General features: G+C 37.6%; 1 protein-coding gene and 1 non-coding gene across 2 annotated transcripts; one reads left to right on the top strand and one right to left on the bottom strand.

Moving 5' to 3' along the window:
* The first annotated feature begins 7,593 nt into the window (after nucleotides 1-7,593).
* On the top strand, nucleotides 7,594-8,595 carry LOC140011314 (putative late blight resistance protein homolog R1A-4). The gene has a single exon (XM_072060103.1). The coding sequence runs from the start codon at nucleotides 7,594-7,596 to the stop codon at nucleotides 8,593-8,595; it is 1,002 nt and encodes a 333-aa protein (XP_071916204.1).
* A 4,734-nt stretch (nucleotides 8,596-13,329) lies between these two features.
* LOC113702587 (small nucleolar RNA R71) lies at nucleotides 13,330-13,436 on the bottom strand. The gene has a single exon (XR_003451223.1). It is a non-coding gene; the product is annotated as a small nucleolar RNA R71 (small nucleolar RNA).
* Nucleotides 13,437-16,591: the final 3,155 nt, after the last annotated feature.

Raw genomic sequence — 16,591 nt, 5'->3', positions numbered from 1 at the left:
CTTCGTTATCATTTCTCCTTATCTCAACATTTTTTGCGAGTGTTTAACATTCTAAGCAATATAAGTAATGATAGAAGGAATTATTTAAGTGCTTGTAGCTTTTTTTGTGTATGTGAGGGCATCATAATCCATTGAAAAAAAAAGTGGAGATCTTCTTAGTTGAAATTTGTGTTCTCTCAATAAGAAATTGGAAAAAAAAAACTTTAAAATTGTGAAGTTCCCACCCAACTAGCACTAAATATTATGGATGCCCACGACTATTCAATAGAATAGCAGTAGCACTAAAATTATCTTAGGTACCACCCAATTAGAACTAATTAGCGATCATGCAACAAAATTAAAGATATAGGAACCTGAAAACGACCACAAAACGACCCATTTTTTCTGCCTTAGTGGATGCGACAAAGGTTTGTTGAAAGGCACCACTAGCAGGTGTGAAATGTGGAAAGCATCTTCTTCACAAAATCATTGTTTATTTGGGAAAAACCAAAGGCAGCATTATTGTGGGCAAGGCCTGCTACTGTGAACCTTCTCGTTTTGGATATTCATTGACTCTCACAAATCTGATTGTATCACAGTATACTTTTCAAAGAAATCCCCTGAAAAAATTTGCATTTTTTTTGATGAATTAGCTGAGTTTTAAGTTTTAACTATTGGAGTGGAATAAGAGGCGGTTGTTAGGGAAGTGGCGAAGCTGGTGCCGGTTGCCGGAGCTTCTGCAATCGATTTCTTCAAATAGCGCTGAGTACGGTGCTCATCAACAACAGGTATTTTTAAATTCGAGGAAATTGAAAAGAAAAAAAAGAATAAGTTGATTAATCGTTCCATTTCCTCAACTGTTTAGATGTTCTGTAAGTTGGAAGGAAAAATATAAACAAGGGAATGAAAGAGGTGGAGAACAAGGGATTGGCTTTTTATTTTGTCAGTTTCTTAGTTTTTAAAATATATTTAGTTTTTGATAACAGGTAATTGAAAAAAGAAAAAGAATGAAAACATCTGTTACTAATTTCTGGAGAGATGGTTCTTTATTTTTCTTTGGAATCCCTTTTGACCTTTTTTTTTTTTGATAAAACTAAAGTCTGAAATTTGAAAGTTAAATCTATTAATTTATTGAATTGTTTAATTTTAAATCTAATATATTTAAGTATATATCACATGCTAAGCCTATTGGTATAACATACCATGCTTGTTCCACATTAAAGCGACCTGTAACTATGGAAGTATGCAAAGGAAAATTTAAGAGCAAACTGCAATATAGCATTCTGCAAGTTCAAACACCAGTCTTCTACCCACTTTTGACCCTTAGGCCCGCCAAATTTACATGGCAGAAGCTCATTTGTATTGTATGTGGTTATCAGCAACATTTCCATTTCCCTGAACAAAGTTTCGAGTGGATAAGGAAACGTCTTGCGAGATTATCACTATCACGCCCCACCATCTTTCCCCACAACACACGAAATCAGAAAACAAAAATAAAAGAGTCTTCCTGACAATGTGTATGCAAAAGGAAAAAAAAAAATGAGTCTTGACGGTGATGTGTTACTATTGTTGAATCATAAAAAAGTTATAAAAATTTGAAATTTGGACCATATATAGTTGTATGAATTTTTCTAACAGGAATATGTATTCATTAACAAGTTTAAATTGCATCTAATTTAACATGTGAATATGTATCATCATAATTATTGGGCGCACATCTAATTTAACATGTGAATATATACAATCATAACTGTTGCACTCCACATCCAGATACTTATACAAATTAATTACACTTTTTTAAAAACCTAACACATGAGACTTCAACGAATATACATTGGGCATCAATTAACCAAACCATACTTATATATGTAAAAATATAACTAGCTAACCAGATATATGCTTTAAAAAAGTTATTGCAGCTTGCAACTGCTTAATTAATCCTCACGAATTGATTGTTGTACAAATTATTCAACGTGATAAATTCTCTTATGCTCATACCTGTTGGGATATCAGGCCAATTATTTGAAAAAGAAAAGACCAACAATTTAATAGAAAACAATATCTAACACGAATGATGAACAACACACAAGAATTAACGTGGTTCGGCTTAATCACCAAGCCTACGTCCACGGAGAGAAAAACTTATTCTTATTATGAGAGAAAAAATACCACAAGATTACAACTTGATTCCCAAGCCCCAACTCTTGTATAACCCTCTCACCACTAAGAATTCTCTCACTCCTTTCTTGTGTGTCTTTGTAGTATGCCAACCCACCTATTTATAGAGAATATTACTGCCAAAAAAATCAAATAACAATTGGAAACCAATACTATTTCCTAAACTCATATAGAGTAGAAAATAGTATTTAGCTAAATAGGAATTTACTTGACTACTACTTCAAGTAACTAAATCCAATTAGGAAATTAGTTACTTCCACACAAAACAGGAATTTTACCTAAAAGAAATTAAGCCAATTTCCTAACAAATCTCCACCTTGGCGAAAATTTCTTTTAGCAAACACAGCAAACCATCCAGAAAAAAACTCCATTTGCCTTTTCCCACCAAGTACCTTGGTGCCTAGCTACACACCTGAATTAATACGGTTTTGTTTTCAATTGATTCAATCGGCAAATGAACGTGTGTAGCTAACCGAGTCCAACATCTAGTTGACTCGCGAGAGGGCCCTTAATTCACCCTCTCCCATAGCAGGATTTTTCCTCTCACCACCATTTGTAATTTGAGAGCATTCTTGGATCCCTTTCCGCTCCCAATCCATTGAGGTATTCAAATGGTACAAATTACCATACTTCTTCCCCATCAACAAGACCGTCTCGCCATGTGTGATTTTCAAGACTCCACCTGCAGCGAAAAAATGGTAACCCTCGGAGTCTAATTGGCTCAAAGAAATTAGATTCCTTTGTAGCTTTGGGACATAAGCCACACCACCCAAAGAACGAATCTCTCCATTCAACATTTTGATTTTCACCACTCCAACACCTTTGACTTGACAAGTAGATCCATCACCCAAGAACATAAAACCTGCCTTCTTTCTTTGGAGAGTATCAAAATAATCTAACCTGGAGCAAACATGTGAAACACATCCAGAATCTAAAATCCAACCATCACGAGAAGAAGTATTATTACCTTTGGAGATTGTGAGAATATCTCCACCCGATGCATATCCAGCAACATTATCATAGTCATTCTCATCATTTTTCTTTTGATGAGGGCAATATCTTTTGATATGGCCAAACTCATGACAACCAAAGCACTGGATTCCACCCTTTCTCTTGGCCTTTGAACCACCTGCCTTAGATTCACCGCCAAATTGTTTTCCTCTTTTATTCTCACCTCGAGCAATTAACGCAGCTTCTTGTGTCACCTCTTCGTTTGCCTTCCTTTGTTTTTCATGATCCAACGAAGAAGACTGCACATTCTCAAACTCTAAAGTGTCCTTCCCATACAACAGGGTAGTCACGACACTTTCGTAAGAATCAGAGACAGAGGTAAGAAGTAAAAGGGCTTTATCTTCTTCCTCAATATCTACGCCAACCTTTTGGAGTTGATCCAAAATTCCGTTGAACGTATTCATGTGATCCATGAGGCTGCCACCCTCCACCATCTTTAGTGCATAAAGTTGCCGCTTTAGATGCAACTTATTGGATAAGCTTTTAGCCAGATAAAGCTTTTCCAATTTTTTCCAGAGGTCTGCTGCAGAATCTTTCTCATCTATCACATTATTTATGATGTTGTCCGCCACATAGAGCCGAATCGTGCTCGCACACCTTGCGTCCAACTCCTCAAACTCATCATCATTCATGCTCTCTGGCTTCTTGTTCTTTCCATTCAACGCTTTTGCCAAACCTTGTTGAACTAGAACATCCTTCACTTTTCTTTGCCAAAGAGTGAAACTTGTAGTTCCATTAAACGGTTGAATTGGAAACTGTATAGTTCCAAACCCCATGGTATACCACCACCCACTCAATTTCAAATAATTAACCAAAACCCCAACGGAGCTCTGATACCACTTGTTGGGATATCAGGCCAATTAATTGAAAAAGAAAAGACCAACAATTTAATAGAAAACAATATCTAACACGAATGATGAACAACACACAAGAATTAACGTGGTTCGGCTTAATCACCAAGCCTACGTCCACAGAGAGAAAAACTTATTCTTATTATGAGAGGAAAAACACCACAAGATTACAACTTGATTCCCATGCCCCAACTCTTGTATAACCCTCTCACCACTAAGAATTCTCTCACTCCTTTCTTGTGTATCTTTGTAGTATGCCAACCCACCTATTTATAGAGAATATTACTGCCAAAAAAACCAAATAACAATTGGAAACCAATACTATTTCCTAAACTGATATAGAGTAGAAAATAGTATCTAGCTAAATAGGAATTTACTTGACTACTACTTCAAGTAACTAAATCCAATTAGGAAACTAGTTACTTCCACACAAAACAGGAATTTTACCTAAAAGAAATTAAGCCAATTTCCTAACAATACCTGAGGCTCTCCTCTTTTTGTTGAGAAGGTCTTAATCTAATTGTTAAGGTTAAAACTCGAAAATTTAGAGACCTTGGGTTTTGATTCTTCTTTACCTCACAATTTCTTAAATTTCACCCTTCCTTTGCTAAAAACAACGGGGAAAAAAAAGAGAAAAAGGCTCTCCTCTTTATTTATGGTTGTTTCCTCACACCATCCATCAGGTAAGAAAGAAAATCATTTATGGTTTTTTCCACCTCAATTCCACACTTTAATTTGCTATTTTACTTTTCATTTTTTTTCCTTTTCTTCAACACAATTTTATCCTTAGTATAACAATTAAAACTACTATTGTGTTGCGTGGACTGATAGGAGTGTACTTGAGGTAGTCTAGATTATTTTAACAAGTAAATAAAGAATATCTCTCAAAGAATTTTTCAGTATTTATGCAGCATAAATTTAAATGAATTTGTGTAAAAAAAATTATGTCATTGATGTGAAAAAAAAACGATGCTAATTCAAGCATAAATTAACGAAAGAAAGAATAGTCCACGAATACACATATTTCGATTCTCATATACACATTTATAACGCAAATAATATACGTAAGAGTTGAAAGACTTTATAAGACCAGTCAACAATGCTACAACAAGCATAATATTTTGCTTCTACCTATAATATGACACTAATTATGGTTAATGTGAAAACATCCAGGAAACAGAAGTTGAACCATACGCTAATGGGAAACCACCATTTCAAGAAAATGACTAGTAATATGATGTACTTAGCCATTGAGTTCCAAGCAAATCATGCTAGCATCTTCTGCTTTTAATTATGCAGGAAGGATCCAATTGGAAAAAAAAATATGGATTGATTAGGCGACACATCAAGGTCAAAGTTGCATGACATCATCTAATTAAGAAAAGCTAATAATAGCAGTAATCCATTAAATCAACAATGAATGATGCATCAATGTACATTTCCAAACCTAAGTTATGGTTTACTTCTTCTAATAGGACAATAGTATCATGCAAGTGAATTAAAATTGGGTCTGACATATCCAAAATGTCAAAAAGCTGAAAAGTACGCCAAAAAAAAAAAAAAAAAAAGACATCGTACCTCCACAATGCTCATAACGTCTTTATTTTTACCGAAGTTGTCATCTTTGCTACTTAAAAAGGCCTTAAGGCCCTTATCTGAATGCATCTCTAATTTTTTAAACATTTGCTCATCAAAATTTCTGAGACTTGATTAACTCAATATGCATCATATACCCGTACAGTAGTATGCTTGTTACAAATTAATGTGACCAATAATTTAGTCTTCTCCACTTAAATTTGACCCTTAGCCACGCCAAATTCACATTGTAGAAGCTCATTGGTATGGACTTGGGAGTCACCAACAGCATATGCCCGTTGGTATGATCTGTCCTTGATAAGTTTCAAAAGGAAGAAAGAGAAGTCTTGCAATATACTTCATCAACATGCCCCACCACCCCTACCACACGCACACACAGACAGGAAAAAAGAGAGTGTTGACTCTTGACGGCAATGCGTGACTACCGTTGATAGATCATGAGAAAATTGTAGATATTGAATATCCATAGCTACAATAGACAGAAATCTGATATATCAGAGTGAAAAGCAGGTACAATGATGAAAATCTCCTCCGATAGTAGCACTAATTGCTTCGATTTTGCTTTAGATCGTCTGGAATCGTTTAACCAATCATTCAAATATGGGTATGACTTTTCTTTCTGGGAGCTGAAGGTAGGGATAAGTCTATTGAAAACCTTCGATATGTATATTAGAAAGTGTAGGAGGAGAAGGAGCAGCCAGGATACACGTTTGGAAAATGAAATGGAGGACCGCGGTAATGCTAAGTCCGACAGTTTGAGACTTAGCAGTATTTCATTCAAGATTCAAGATCTTGTTAGGGGGATACCGGTGGGACTTGAATATGCTCTTTCTAGATGTAATGATGATCAGCCTGATGAGTCAGATTTTAGTGACATCGATATCGATTGTGAGTGCGCCAGATATGAGGAAAATATGACGTGCTTTTTTGAAACAGATATCAAGGAATCAGGCATCATTGATCTGTTGCTCTGCTACTCGCTGGGAGATTTACAACTAGTTATAGATTTCATTGATTCCATTTCAGAGAATCTGAAGCATCTTTGCAAATGCTATTATGGAGTTGATGAAGCTCTGAACACTGTAATGGAAACCCTTGAAGAGAAGCTAATGTTTTTGAAGAGTTTCATTCGCTTTGCGACACTACAAGGTGTTGAGGGTCAGCAATTAAAAGACCTAGTAGTTCACGTTGAAGCTGTGGCTCTCAATGCTGCAAGCTTGATCTGTGGATCTTGGTTTAAGAGAAATGATAAACAAGCGTACAAAGAGATGGAATCTGAAATTTCTCAACTGATACATAAGAAGATTGATTCCTTTGATCCCCAAGTCCGAGAAACTTATATTCATGTCTTGACAGCTTCCAAGTTATCAAGACCATCCTACACTTTAGCTATGAAGAAGAACAAGCATCTAGTGGCTGAATTTATTGATTATCTCATGCGTAGTCTTATGAAGCTATTAGAATCTTATCCCAGTTTTCCGGTTCCAGTGAAGGATCAAATGGAAAAACTCCACGAGGGAGTAAGATTCCTGATCATCCTTCTTAGCCGGCAGCAGGAGAAGTTCGATGAGCTAAATGATGAGATGAAGAATTGCATTGGATTTGTAGTCTCTGATGCAGGAATAGTAATTTTCTCCCTTTCTGTGAATGAAATGAAAGAAGGCTTGTGCAATGAAACAGGTCTGGCACTTTCTCGTTTGGTCGAAGTGCTCAAGTTGGTCATTGCAGAAGTTGGGCACATATATGCACTACCATCATCATCATCACTTGGTTTCCCTAGGACTAACGAGCTCGGCTCCCTTGATTTTCTTCTAGAACTCTCAAGGAACTAGCCAGTTCTACAGCTGATTCAATTGCTTTCTCAAACAATCAAATACACACAATCCTAGAAGATCTTGTATTGTTAAGATCTTTCCTAGGAAATATCGTGGACCAGCGCAACCGAAATGAAAAACTCCAAGCGCTTTGGAGTCGCATCATGAAGGTTGCATACAGTGCAGAATTGGAAATTGACTCTGCACTGGTTGGTGATCAGCGTGAACATTGTTTGGATGCTGTTGCTGGGGATATCAAGCTTATGAGGATAGAGGCTGAAGGGATCTATAATAGCATAAGATATGATGGTGAAACCCAGAGAGTTACCAAGACTACCATTGACATGCCATCACAAGTTACTGTGCCAATATCCAGTGAAGCTCTGGTGGGTCTCAACGATGAGGTAGAAAGTATAATTGATAGACTTTTGAGAGGATCGGAGCAATTGGACATTGTCGCCATTGTGGGTATGCCTGGGCTTGGTAAGACAACAATAGTCAATAAAGTTTACAGTGATCCTTCGGTAAAGTTCCACTTCCACATTCATGCTTGGTGTTGTGTCTCTCAAGCATATAGCAAGCGTAGTTTGTTAGTTCAGATATTGTGTTGTATTGACGGTGGGAGCTCCATCCAGTATCTTGAGATGAACGAAGATGATATGGCTGACAAACTCCACAAGTTTTTGAAGAGAAATAGGTATCTCATCGTTTTGGATGATGTTTGGGACATTGATGGGTGGGATTTGTTGAAACACTCATTGCCAGATGACTGTAATAGAAGCAGGATACTCTTAACCAGTAGATTTCAGAATTTGTCTTTGCAAATGAAACCTGATAGCAAGCCTCACCATCTTCGCCCACTTACTGGGAAAGAGAGTTTGGAATTGTTGCAGAAGAAGCTATTTGGCAAACAAGATTGTCCTCCAACATTAAGTGAAGTTGTACTGCATGTAGCAAAATACTGTAAGGGCCTACCTCTTGCAGTTATCCTTGTTGCTGGAATTCTTGCTACTACTCAGCAAGACAGCTGGGAAGAAGTCACAAGACGTCTAAGTTCCACCATTTTTGTGGACAATGAACACTGCATAGAGACACTTGAGCACAGTTATAATTATTTACCGGATTATTTGAAACCATGCCTTCTTTACTTGAGTGCATTTCAATAAGACCGAGACATTCCTGTCCGAGAGTTGTTATGGCTTTGGATCTCAGAAGGATTTGTGAAACAGACTAAAGGAAAGAACTTAGAGGATGTGGCAGACGAGTATTTGATAGATCTGATTGGGAGGAGTTTAGTTATGGCTACCCAACAAAGTTCTTTAGGCGGGATCAAAACTTGCCGAATTCATGATTTGGTACATGAGTTTTGTTTGGCGAAAGCAAAAGAAGAAAGATTTTTGCAGATTTTTCATGCGGATGACCTTCCTGCTTTTACTGGACCGTGTTACCCACCACCGACTCTGCATTTACCCTACCACCAGTGAGGGACCTTTAAATTCAAGTCTATTTTTCCCCAATTTGCGTAGTGTACTCTTATTTGATTTTGGTGCTCTACCACTGGATAGAAGTTCAGTCAAATTTCCATTATCTAAACTTCTTAGAGTGTTGCATTTGGGGGGCAGATTTTATTGGGGTACATGTTTTCCAAAGGAAGTATTATTCTTTGTTCACTTGAGGTACTTGAAGATTGCATGGCAAAAAGGGGAAATTCCATCTGCAATAGCCAACCTCTCCAGGTTAGAAACTTTTGTGGTAGGAAGACGCCTTACAATTAATTATTTGTTACCCAACACTATCTGGAACATGAAAACATTGAGGCATCTTGTCGTTTTTCCAAATTACGTTCCAAATTACGGAATTGGTTTCAGATTTCCCATCGACAATCTTGAAGGCTCCCCGGATTTAAAACACTTAGACACTTTAACCCTTGCAATCGATCCCTCTTCTCGAAGCTTGCAAAAGATATTGTCAAAGTTACCGAGCATCCGCAGGCTAACATGCGTGGAAGTGAATCGCAGAGCATCTGCTCGAAATCACAATGATATTCTTGTGCTGAACTACTTGAGTTTCTTAGAATCACTTAAGATCAGTGGCTTTGCCGGATATGAGTTTGAATTCCCGTTGAATTTGAAAAAGTTGATCCTCTCATCTAATTATCAACCATGGAGTAATATTTCAGCAATGGGAAAGCTACCCAACCTTGAAGTGCTTAAATTACGCTATAATTCCTTTGTGGGGGAAAAATGGGAAATGGAAGAAGGGGAGTTTCGCAACCTCCGATTCTTGAAATTGTCATATTTAAACATTCGCTGGTGGACTGCCTCTTCTGATAATTTTTGCTGTCTTGAGAAATTGGTTTTGCATGCTTGTCATTGGCTGGAAGAGGTCCCTTCTTGTTTAGGGGAAACCCTCACTCTTGACATGATCGAGATAAAATGGTGTCACGAGTCTGCCGTAAGTTATGTGAAGCAAATTCTGCAAGAACAGATGGATATGGGAAATAATGGTCTAAAGATCGTTATTGAATAAGAAAGTTGGTGACGGTCTATGTTTTCCTCTGAGTGCCAATTCAGCAAGTGAGTCGATTTCCTCTCATCACATTTTCATATACTACATCTGTTCTATTTGTATATATTCAATCAGTTCAATGCTAGCATAACTTTTCATGTTTCTCAGTGCAATTTCTGAAGCTTCCCAATTCTTTGATTCGATAAGTGATACATTCATGAATTCAATATTGTCTATCAAACATGTTTCGATGCTATTCTGCGGTTCTTATTTCCTTCAATATTTCATAACGTTTATGATCAATTATCCCAATTTCTAAAATTTTCTTGAACATGGTTACAGATTTGTGTGATTCTTACATCCAGCTGAGCAGAGACACATATGCCAGGTATACTTTTCTATTCCTGTTATATATTTCAGCGAGAGCACAAATTTTCTTTTGTTGAAATCAAATACCTGAATGACACAACACTTTCTTTTTCTTTTTTTTTTTTCTATTTATTTTGAATTGCCGAGAATGCGGTATGCTATTGCAACCTTGTTCTGTAGAATATGTGTGTACTAACGACTCTGAGCTTGGTAAACATGAGGATTTTGCCCATTTTTTTATTTTTTTACTTTTTTTTAAATTTTTTACCATCTAGGTATACGAGTTTGTTCCTGCTTGTCACTGTTTTTCCAGAGTTTTATTATGCTGTGTGCCTGTTCTGAACTTTGTAAACTAGTTGTGCTTTAGACCTGGCCATTAGCCATGTTCCTCTGACACCTGGATATGCGTGAAGAAGGTAAAGTAAACAAATTTTCAGATGTTGAGGTCAGATTATATTCGTTGTTTCCTGAAGACGAACCATGTTAATAATTACTATATGTAATCTTTAATAGTACCCTGAGATTTTGCATGGAACATCTAGCAAAAGATAAAGTTTCTGGAAGAGGAACAAAAGAGGAAGGGAATTTAAACTTAATGAAAGGATGCATTACGGAATGAATTATATAGACTGTTACTTTGTTTTATATCCAACTTGGTATGTGGTCTGACTTCCCATTTCCAATTATTTTGTAAAGCTGCACTCTGAAAAGGTGCACCGAATTTATCAGATTTAGTCTGATTTAATGATAGAGTAATTATTAGGCACATTTTGCACTGTTATTCTGTCCTAATTTTGGCTACTTACTATGCTAAGTATTGAGATTTTGCTCATATTTTATATTTGTATAAATTGTAGGTGATTAGTGTTAAAAGTGATCTCTTAAGCCAAATTTTCAGAAGACCTTTTATTTCATGGCGTGCCCACGCCAGAAAGTGAAGAGATACACCTTACAGACGGATCCCGCGGAATTGGTAAAAGAAGTGGGCAATTAGGAAATCAGATTCACATGGGCCGTGGAATTGCAGGGGATTAAAACTCCAAGAGAAAGTTTTGCCCTTTTGACGTTTTCCCTTCTGAGGGCGACGGCCAATAGAAACGAAACCAGATTCACGTCATATAAGGAGATTAGCTTTTGCTTTGCTCTGGGATGCTTTTTCCTTTCTTTTCGGCGGCTATTATGAGTGAATTGGCTAAAAAGCCAGATTCACGTGAGATTGATTAGGTTAACTTTTAGTTTTCCTTGTCGGACGATTTACTCTCTGCTTTTTAGATTTTGTACAATTTTGGCTAGACTTTTGCTTTTACCTTTATGGCTCCAGTACAAACACGAAACCCACGAGGAAAAGAAAGCCTTTTCGTCTATTCTATCGTTAATTCATCTTTCCCAATTTTTTGGCAATTGTGTGGATGGAATTAATTAAACCACGCGAGATTGATATGACGAGGAGCGGCTAGATTTCTCCTCTACCCAAAGGTCGACGCGAAGGCGCGGTCCATAACATCTTTGAGATCTAATCGAACTTTCACTATTTCTTCCAATTTGTTACTATTCGTGCGTTTCCTGAATTAATTATTCATGGTTATTTTATTAATTGAGTATCAATGGCCGGATATTTAATTTAATCTAATAGCCTACTATCACGTTACTTAAATTGAATCCGTAATTATTCGTTTAGTTGACAACTAATGACAACCACCATAATTGGATTTGTGTTGGGAAAACGTAAGATCTAGTTTCAATAAACCCTCTTAGTGTGTTTATTGGTTAGGGTTGGGTTCTTCTAGCTTTAATACAATTGGATAATTAAATTCTTACGGTCGTACCTAGGGTTGATTTCTGGTTAGAACGGTCGTACCTTGATTGTCAAAAAAGTAAGGAAGAATTGGCTGTCAGAACTTGTTGATGGCTATAACCAACCTAGTGGCGAATGAATGAAATATCTTTGCATCGATGATCATTTAATTGAATCGTGCCTGAAAAGTTGATTCTTTGAATAGAATTTTATTAATTGCTATTTTTAGTAAATTGTACTTGTTGAGTTAGCTTTTGAATTTTGTTTATTTTATTTTCATCTTCATTCCCTTAAATATCCCCCAATCTTGTTCTTTTGACTTGGAAAGAAACAACTGTCTATCCGTTCCCTGTGGAATCGACCCTACTTGCCTTTGTATGCAAATTTAATACTTTTATAGATAATTCTGGTATATCGGATCAAGCAAACTCTTTGGGAACATGGTGAATCAAGTAACCCATTGCACACCTAGAGTCCCTGTTCCAGTACTTGGATTTGTTCTATAATTAATTGTGGTGGTAATTAGGACTTTTTAATAATTATTATTGTACAGGCTCGACACCTGTCAATTTTTGACACCGTTGCTGGGGAGCGGTGTTTTGGTTAATTTTGTTTCTTTCTAAGTTGTTTTCTTTAGATTTGTTTGGCATTTTTTTAGTTTATGCCTTGTTCTTCTCGTACAGGCGAATTGATTTTCGACTTGGAAGTAGAGAAGACTGCTCGTCGAACTAGAAAAGAGACCAGATAGCTCAGAGAGGAGCAATCTAGTATTGCATCTCAGGAACTGGATCCAGAGATTGAATCAACAGATTCAAGTAGTGCTAATTCAAGTGACCCACGTCAAGAGGACATCCCTATGGCGAATGCAAGAACACTAACGGAGTTGGCTACTCCGGAATTGATCCAGCAGCCTTTGTGCATTACATTTCCAATTCTAGCTGAGAATACCTCATTCGAACTGAAGTCGAAATTAATTTACCTCTTACCCACGTTCCATGAGCTCTCGGGTGAGGAACCCCATAAACACATCCAAGAGTTCAATATGGTATGCTCCAATATGAAGCTTCTAGGAATTACTGAGAAGTAGATCAAACTTAGAGCCTTCCCTTTCTCCCTCAAGGATGCAACAAAGGATTGGTTGTACTACCTACCTGCAGGTAGTATCACAACATGGGCCCAACTGAAAAAGAAATTTTTGGAAAAATTCTTCCCTACATCCCGGGTTGCAAGTCTAAGAAAAGATATATGCAGCATTAAGCAGTATCCTGGAGAATCCCTATATGACTATTGGGAGAGGTTTAATAAGTTGTGCATTAGATGCCCACAGCATCAAATTAGTGAACAATTATTGATCCAATATTTCTATGAGGACTTCAGTTATCTGACAAGAGTATCATTGATACTGCAAGCGAGGGAGCACTGGCAAATATGACCCTGAGGGAAGCATGGCTGCTTATCGAAGGTATGGCAGAAAATTCTCAACAATTTGCCTTCCATGAGAGTAATCCTACCTGTAGGGTTAACGAGGTAGAGACGTCGTCCATTCAGCAGCAGGTATCAGAGCTAATATCTTTCGTTCGCCAATTAGCTGTGGGAAACGTGCATCAAGCAAAGGTCTATGGAATTTGCGCGAACGTTAGCCACCTCACTGACTCATGCCCTATTTTATAAAAGGATGGGACTGAACAAGTAAACATGACTGGAGGCGTGCCCGCGCCCGTAGGCAGTACGATCCATATTCGAACACGTATAATCCGAGTTGGAAAGACCATCCCAACTTCAGCTATGGGAACAGGCTACAGAGTTCATTCTCAAATCGTCCACCAGGATTTCAGCAATCAGGGCAACCAAAGCCTCAACCTTCGTCCTTTAATTCAGGAAGCTCTTTGGAAGATATTGTCAAGAGCCTGGTCACGAGTACTGCTCAATTTCAACAGGAAACTAGATCGGGCATGAAAAATCTGCAGATTCAAATAAGTCACATGGCAACTGCAATTAATCGTTTAGAGTCCTAAGTTTTTGGAAATTGCCATCGCAACTCAAGGCAAGCCCTAACAATGTAAGTGCCATGACACTGACCAGTGGCAAGGAAGTAGAGGGGCCTAAGGCCACGAACCTAAAGAGTAAAAGTGAAGAAGAGATTGAAAAGGAGATTGAAGAAGAAGAGCGCATTCGCGAAGACCCTAAGGTAAAATTTACTCCTTTAATTCCTATTAAATCTAATTTACCTTCTTTTTCTTGCAGGTTGAAAAAGACAAAGAAGCAAAATAAGGAAAAGGCGATTCTAAAGGTATTTCGAAAGGTGGCAATCAATATTCCTTTGTTGGACGCGATCAAACAAGTGCCAAAATATGCTCAATTCTTGAAAAACTTGCGCGTCAACAAGAAGAAGTTAAGGGGGGATCAACAAATTGTAGTAGGTGAGAACGTTTCAGCGATTTTACAAAGGAAACTACCACCTAAATGTGGAGATTCAGGTATGTTTACTATCCCCTGTAAGATTGGCCATTCTAATATAAAAAATGCCATGCTAGATTTAGGGGTTTCTATTAATGTGATGCCTAAATCAATCTATGATTCCCTAAATTTAGGACCTTTAAAAGAAACAGGGATAATAATTCAATTGGTTGATCGTACATTTGCTTATCCGGATGGGATAGTTGAGGATGTTTTGGTGCAAGTAGATGGATTAATTTTTCCTTTTGATTTTTATGTGCTTTATATGGATGATAGAAGTGCCGCAAATCCATCAACAATTGTATTAGGAAGGCTATTCTTAAGTACTGCCCAGACTAAGATTGATATTAGTAAGGGTACTCTTACGGTGTAATTTGATGGAGAAACAATCCACTTTAATATTTTTGATATAATGAAACATCCTATTAACTCTCATTCTGTGTTTGTTGTTCATGCTACTAATCCCTTTGTGCAAGAATTTTCTGAGTTTGCTTGTAGGAGTAAATTCAAAGTTACTGTGAACAAGTATCATGGAATGATAGCAATTCATGAGGTGAAAATGGGTAAAAAATTAAGGAAAAATGTTGCACTCAATGGCTATTTGGATTCCGGAGGAGGGTCACCGATTATAAGGAAAATTGAATTACATCCAGATTGAAGAGTAATGTATAGTGTCTAGCCAAAAACATTAAAGAAATGTGCTACTTGGAAGGTAATCCAAGGATTTTAATTGTGTTTTATTTCATATTTCTGTGTTCAAGATCAGTGGGTTTAGGTTCCTATTAACAAACAATCTTTATTGTAGGTCATGGGTGTTTCTGTGTAGTTTTATTCTGGGTTGGGGGCACAAATTCGTGGGCAGAAGACTTCATGTTGCAAGGCATGCCCGCGTCTTGTATTCACAACACATGGACATTTGTAAAACTTGGTGATCAGAAAATCTCACCCTCCAAGACGTGCCAAGCCACACAGCAGATTGTGTCAGGCATATTATAGGCAGACGACCTCACCTTCCAAGGCATGCCCATGCCTTCCAACCTTTGCGACAACGAAAGTCAAACGCAACCAGGACCATCTCTAACCCCACTTTTCTACTTTCCTTTCTTCTTATTTTGTCTGATCTTTTCAATTTTCTTTGTCTTAGTTTCTACTTTTCACTTTCCGTTACTTTGTCTTAGTCTCAATTTCTACTTTTTTCCTTTTCCTGTTCATCCGCCGCCGCTCTCTAGCCTGCACCATTGCCGCATCGCCGCCCTTCTCTCTCTTTTCCATCGCGCCGCACATCGCTGCAGCCGCACATCGCTGCCGCCGCACGCCGCTCCATTCTCCCATCGCGCGCCTCATCCTACAGCTTTCTTTGCTCATATTCGATTCCAGCCTCCTTATCCTCCTCCCTCTGAGTGTCTCGCTACACCCTCTCGGTAGTCAGGGAAGTTTCACCCCCTTTCACCTTCCACTTTATTTTGTCTTTGTTACATTAAGGACAATGTAGGTTTTAGATGTGGGGGGATAATTTCTATTATTTCTTTTTGTTTCTATCATTTCTTTTTGTTCAAAAAAAAAGAGGAAAAATGAAACAAACAAAAAATGAAAAAAAATGAAAAACAAAAAGGAAAAAGCGTGTAGTTAGTTCACTTTTGCTAGAGCATTTTGCTATGATGGATTATATAATCAGGGTGCATGGACATGTGGTCATATATGCTAGCTATGCATTTTGATTTTCCTTGGCAATATCGTTGAATGTTGAATATGCTGGACTTGACCCATTCTTGAAACTTTTGGGAGCTTTTGAGCCATGCACGAGCACGTTATTCTTGTTTGCTTCGCTTGTGTTGTTGAGTGGGTATCACACATGGTATTGGCATTCTAGAACTTACTATTTCATACACGTCGAGGCCACATTTTGTTGAACTGGATGCATTTGAAATGATAAGGGCATTTAGGATTTAACCTTCTTTAACTTTCTACAAATCATGTCTTCATCTTATCTCCCAATAATGAACCAATTTGAGCTTTTATCCTTCTATTTTGTT

Source organism: Coffea arabica, chromosome 7e (genome assembly GCF_036785885.1).
Source record: "Coffea arabica cultivar ET-39 chromosome 7e, Coffea Arabica ET-39 HiFi, whole genome shotgun sequence".
Classification (NCBI taxonomy): Eukaryota; Viridiplantae; Streptophyta; class Magnoliopsida; order Gentianales; family Rubiaceae; genus Coffea; species Coffea arabica.
The sequence above is the reverse complement of the archived record's forward strand: the minus strand, read 5'-3'. Positions and strand labels throughout refer to the sequence as shown.

Excerpts from the sequence above, each read along its gene's own strand:
- LOC140011314 (XM_072060103.1), top strand. The coding sequence starts at position 7,594 with ATGAAGGTTGCATACAGTGCAGAATTGGAAATTGACTCTGCACTGGTT.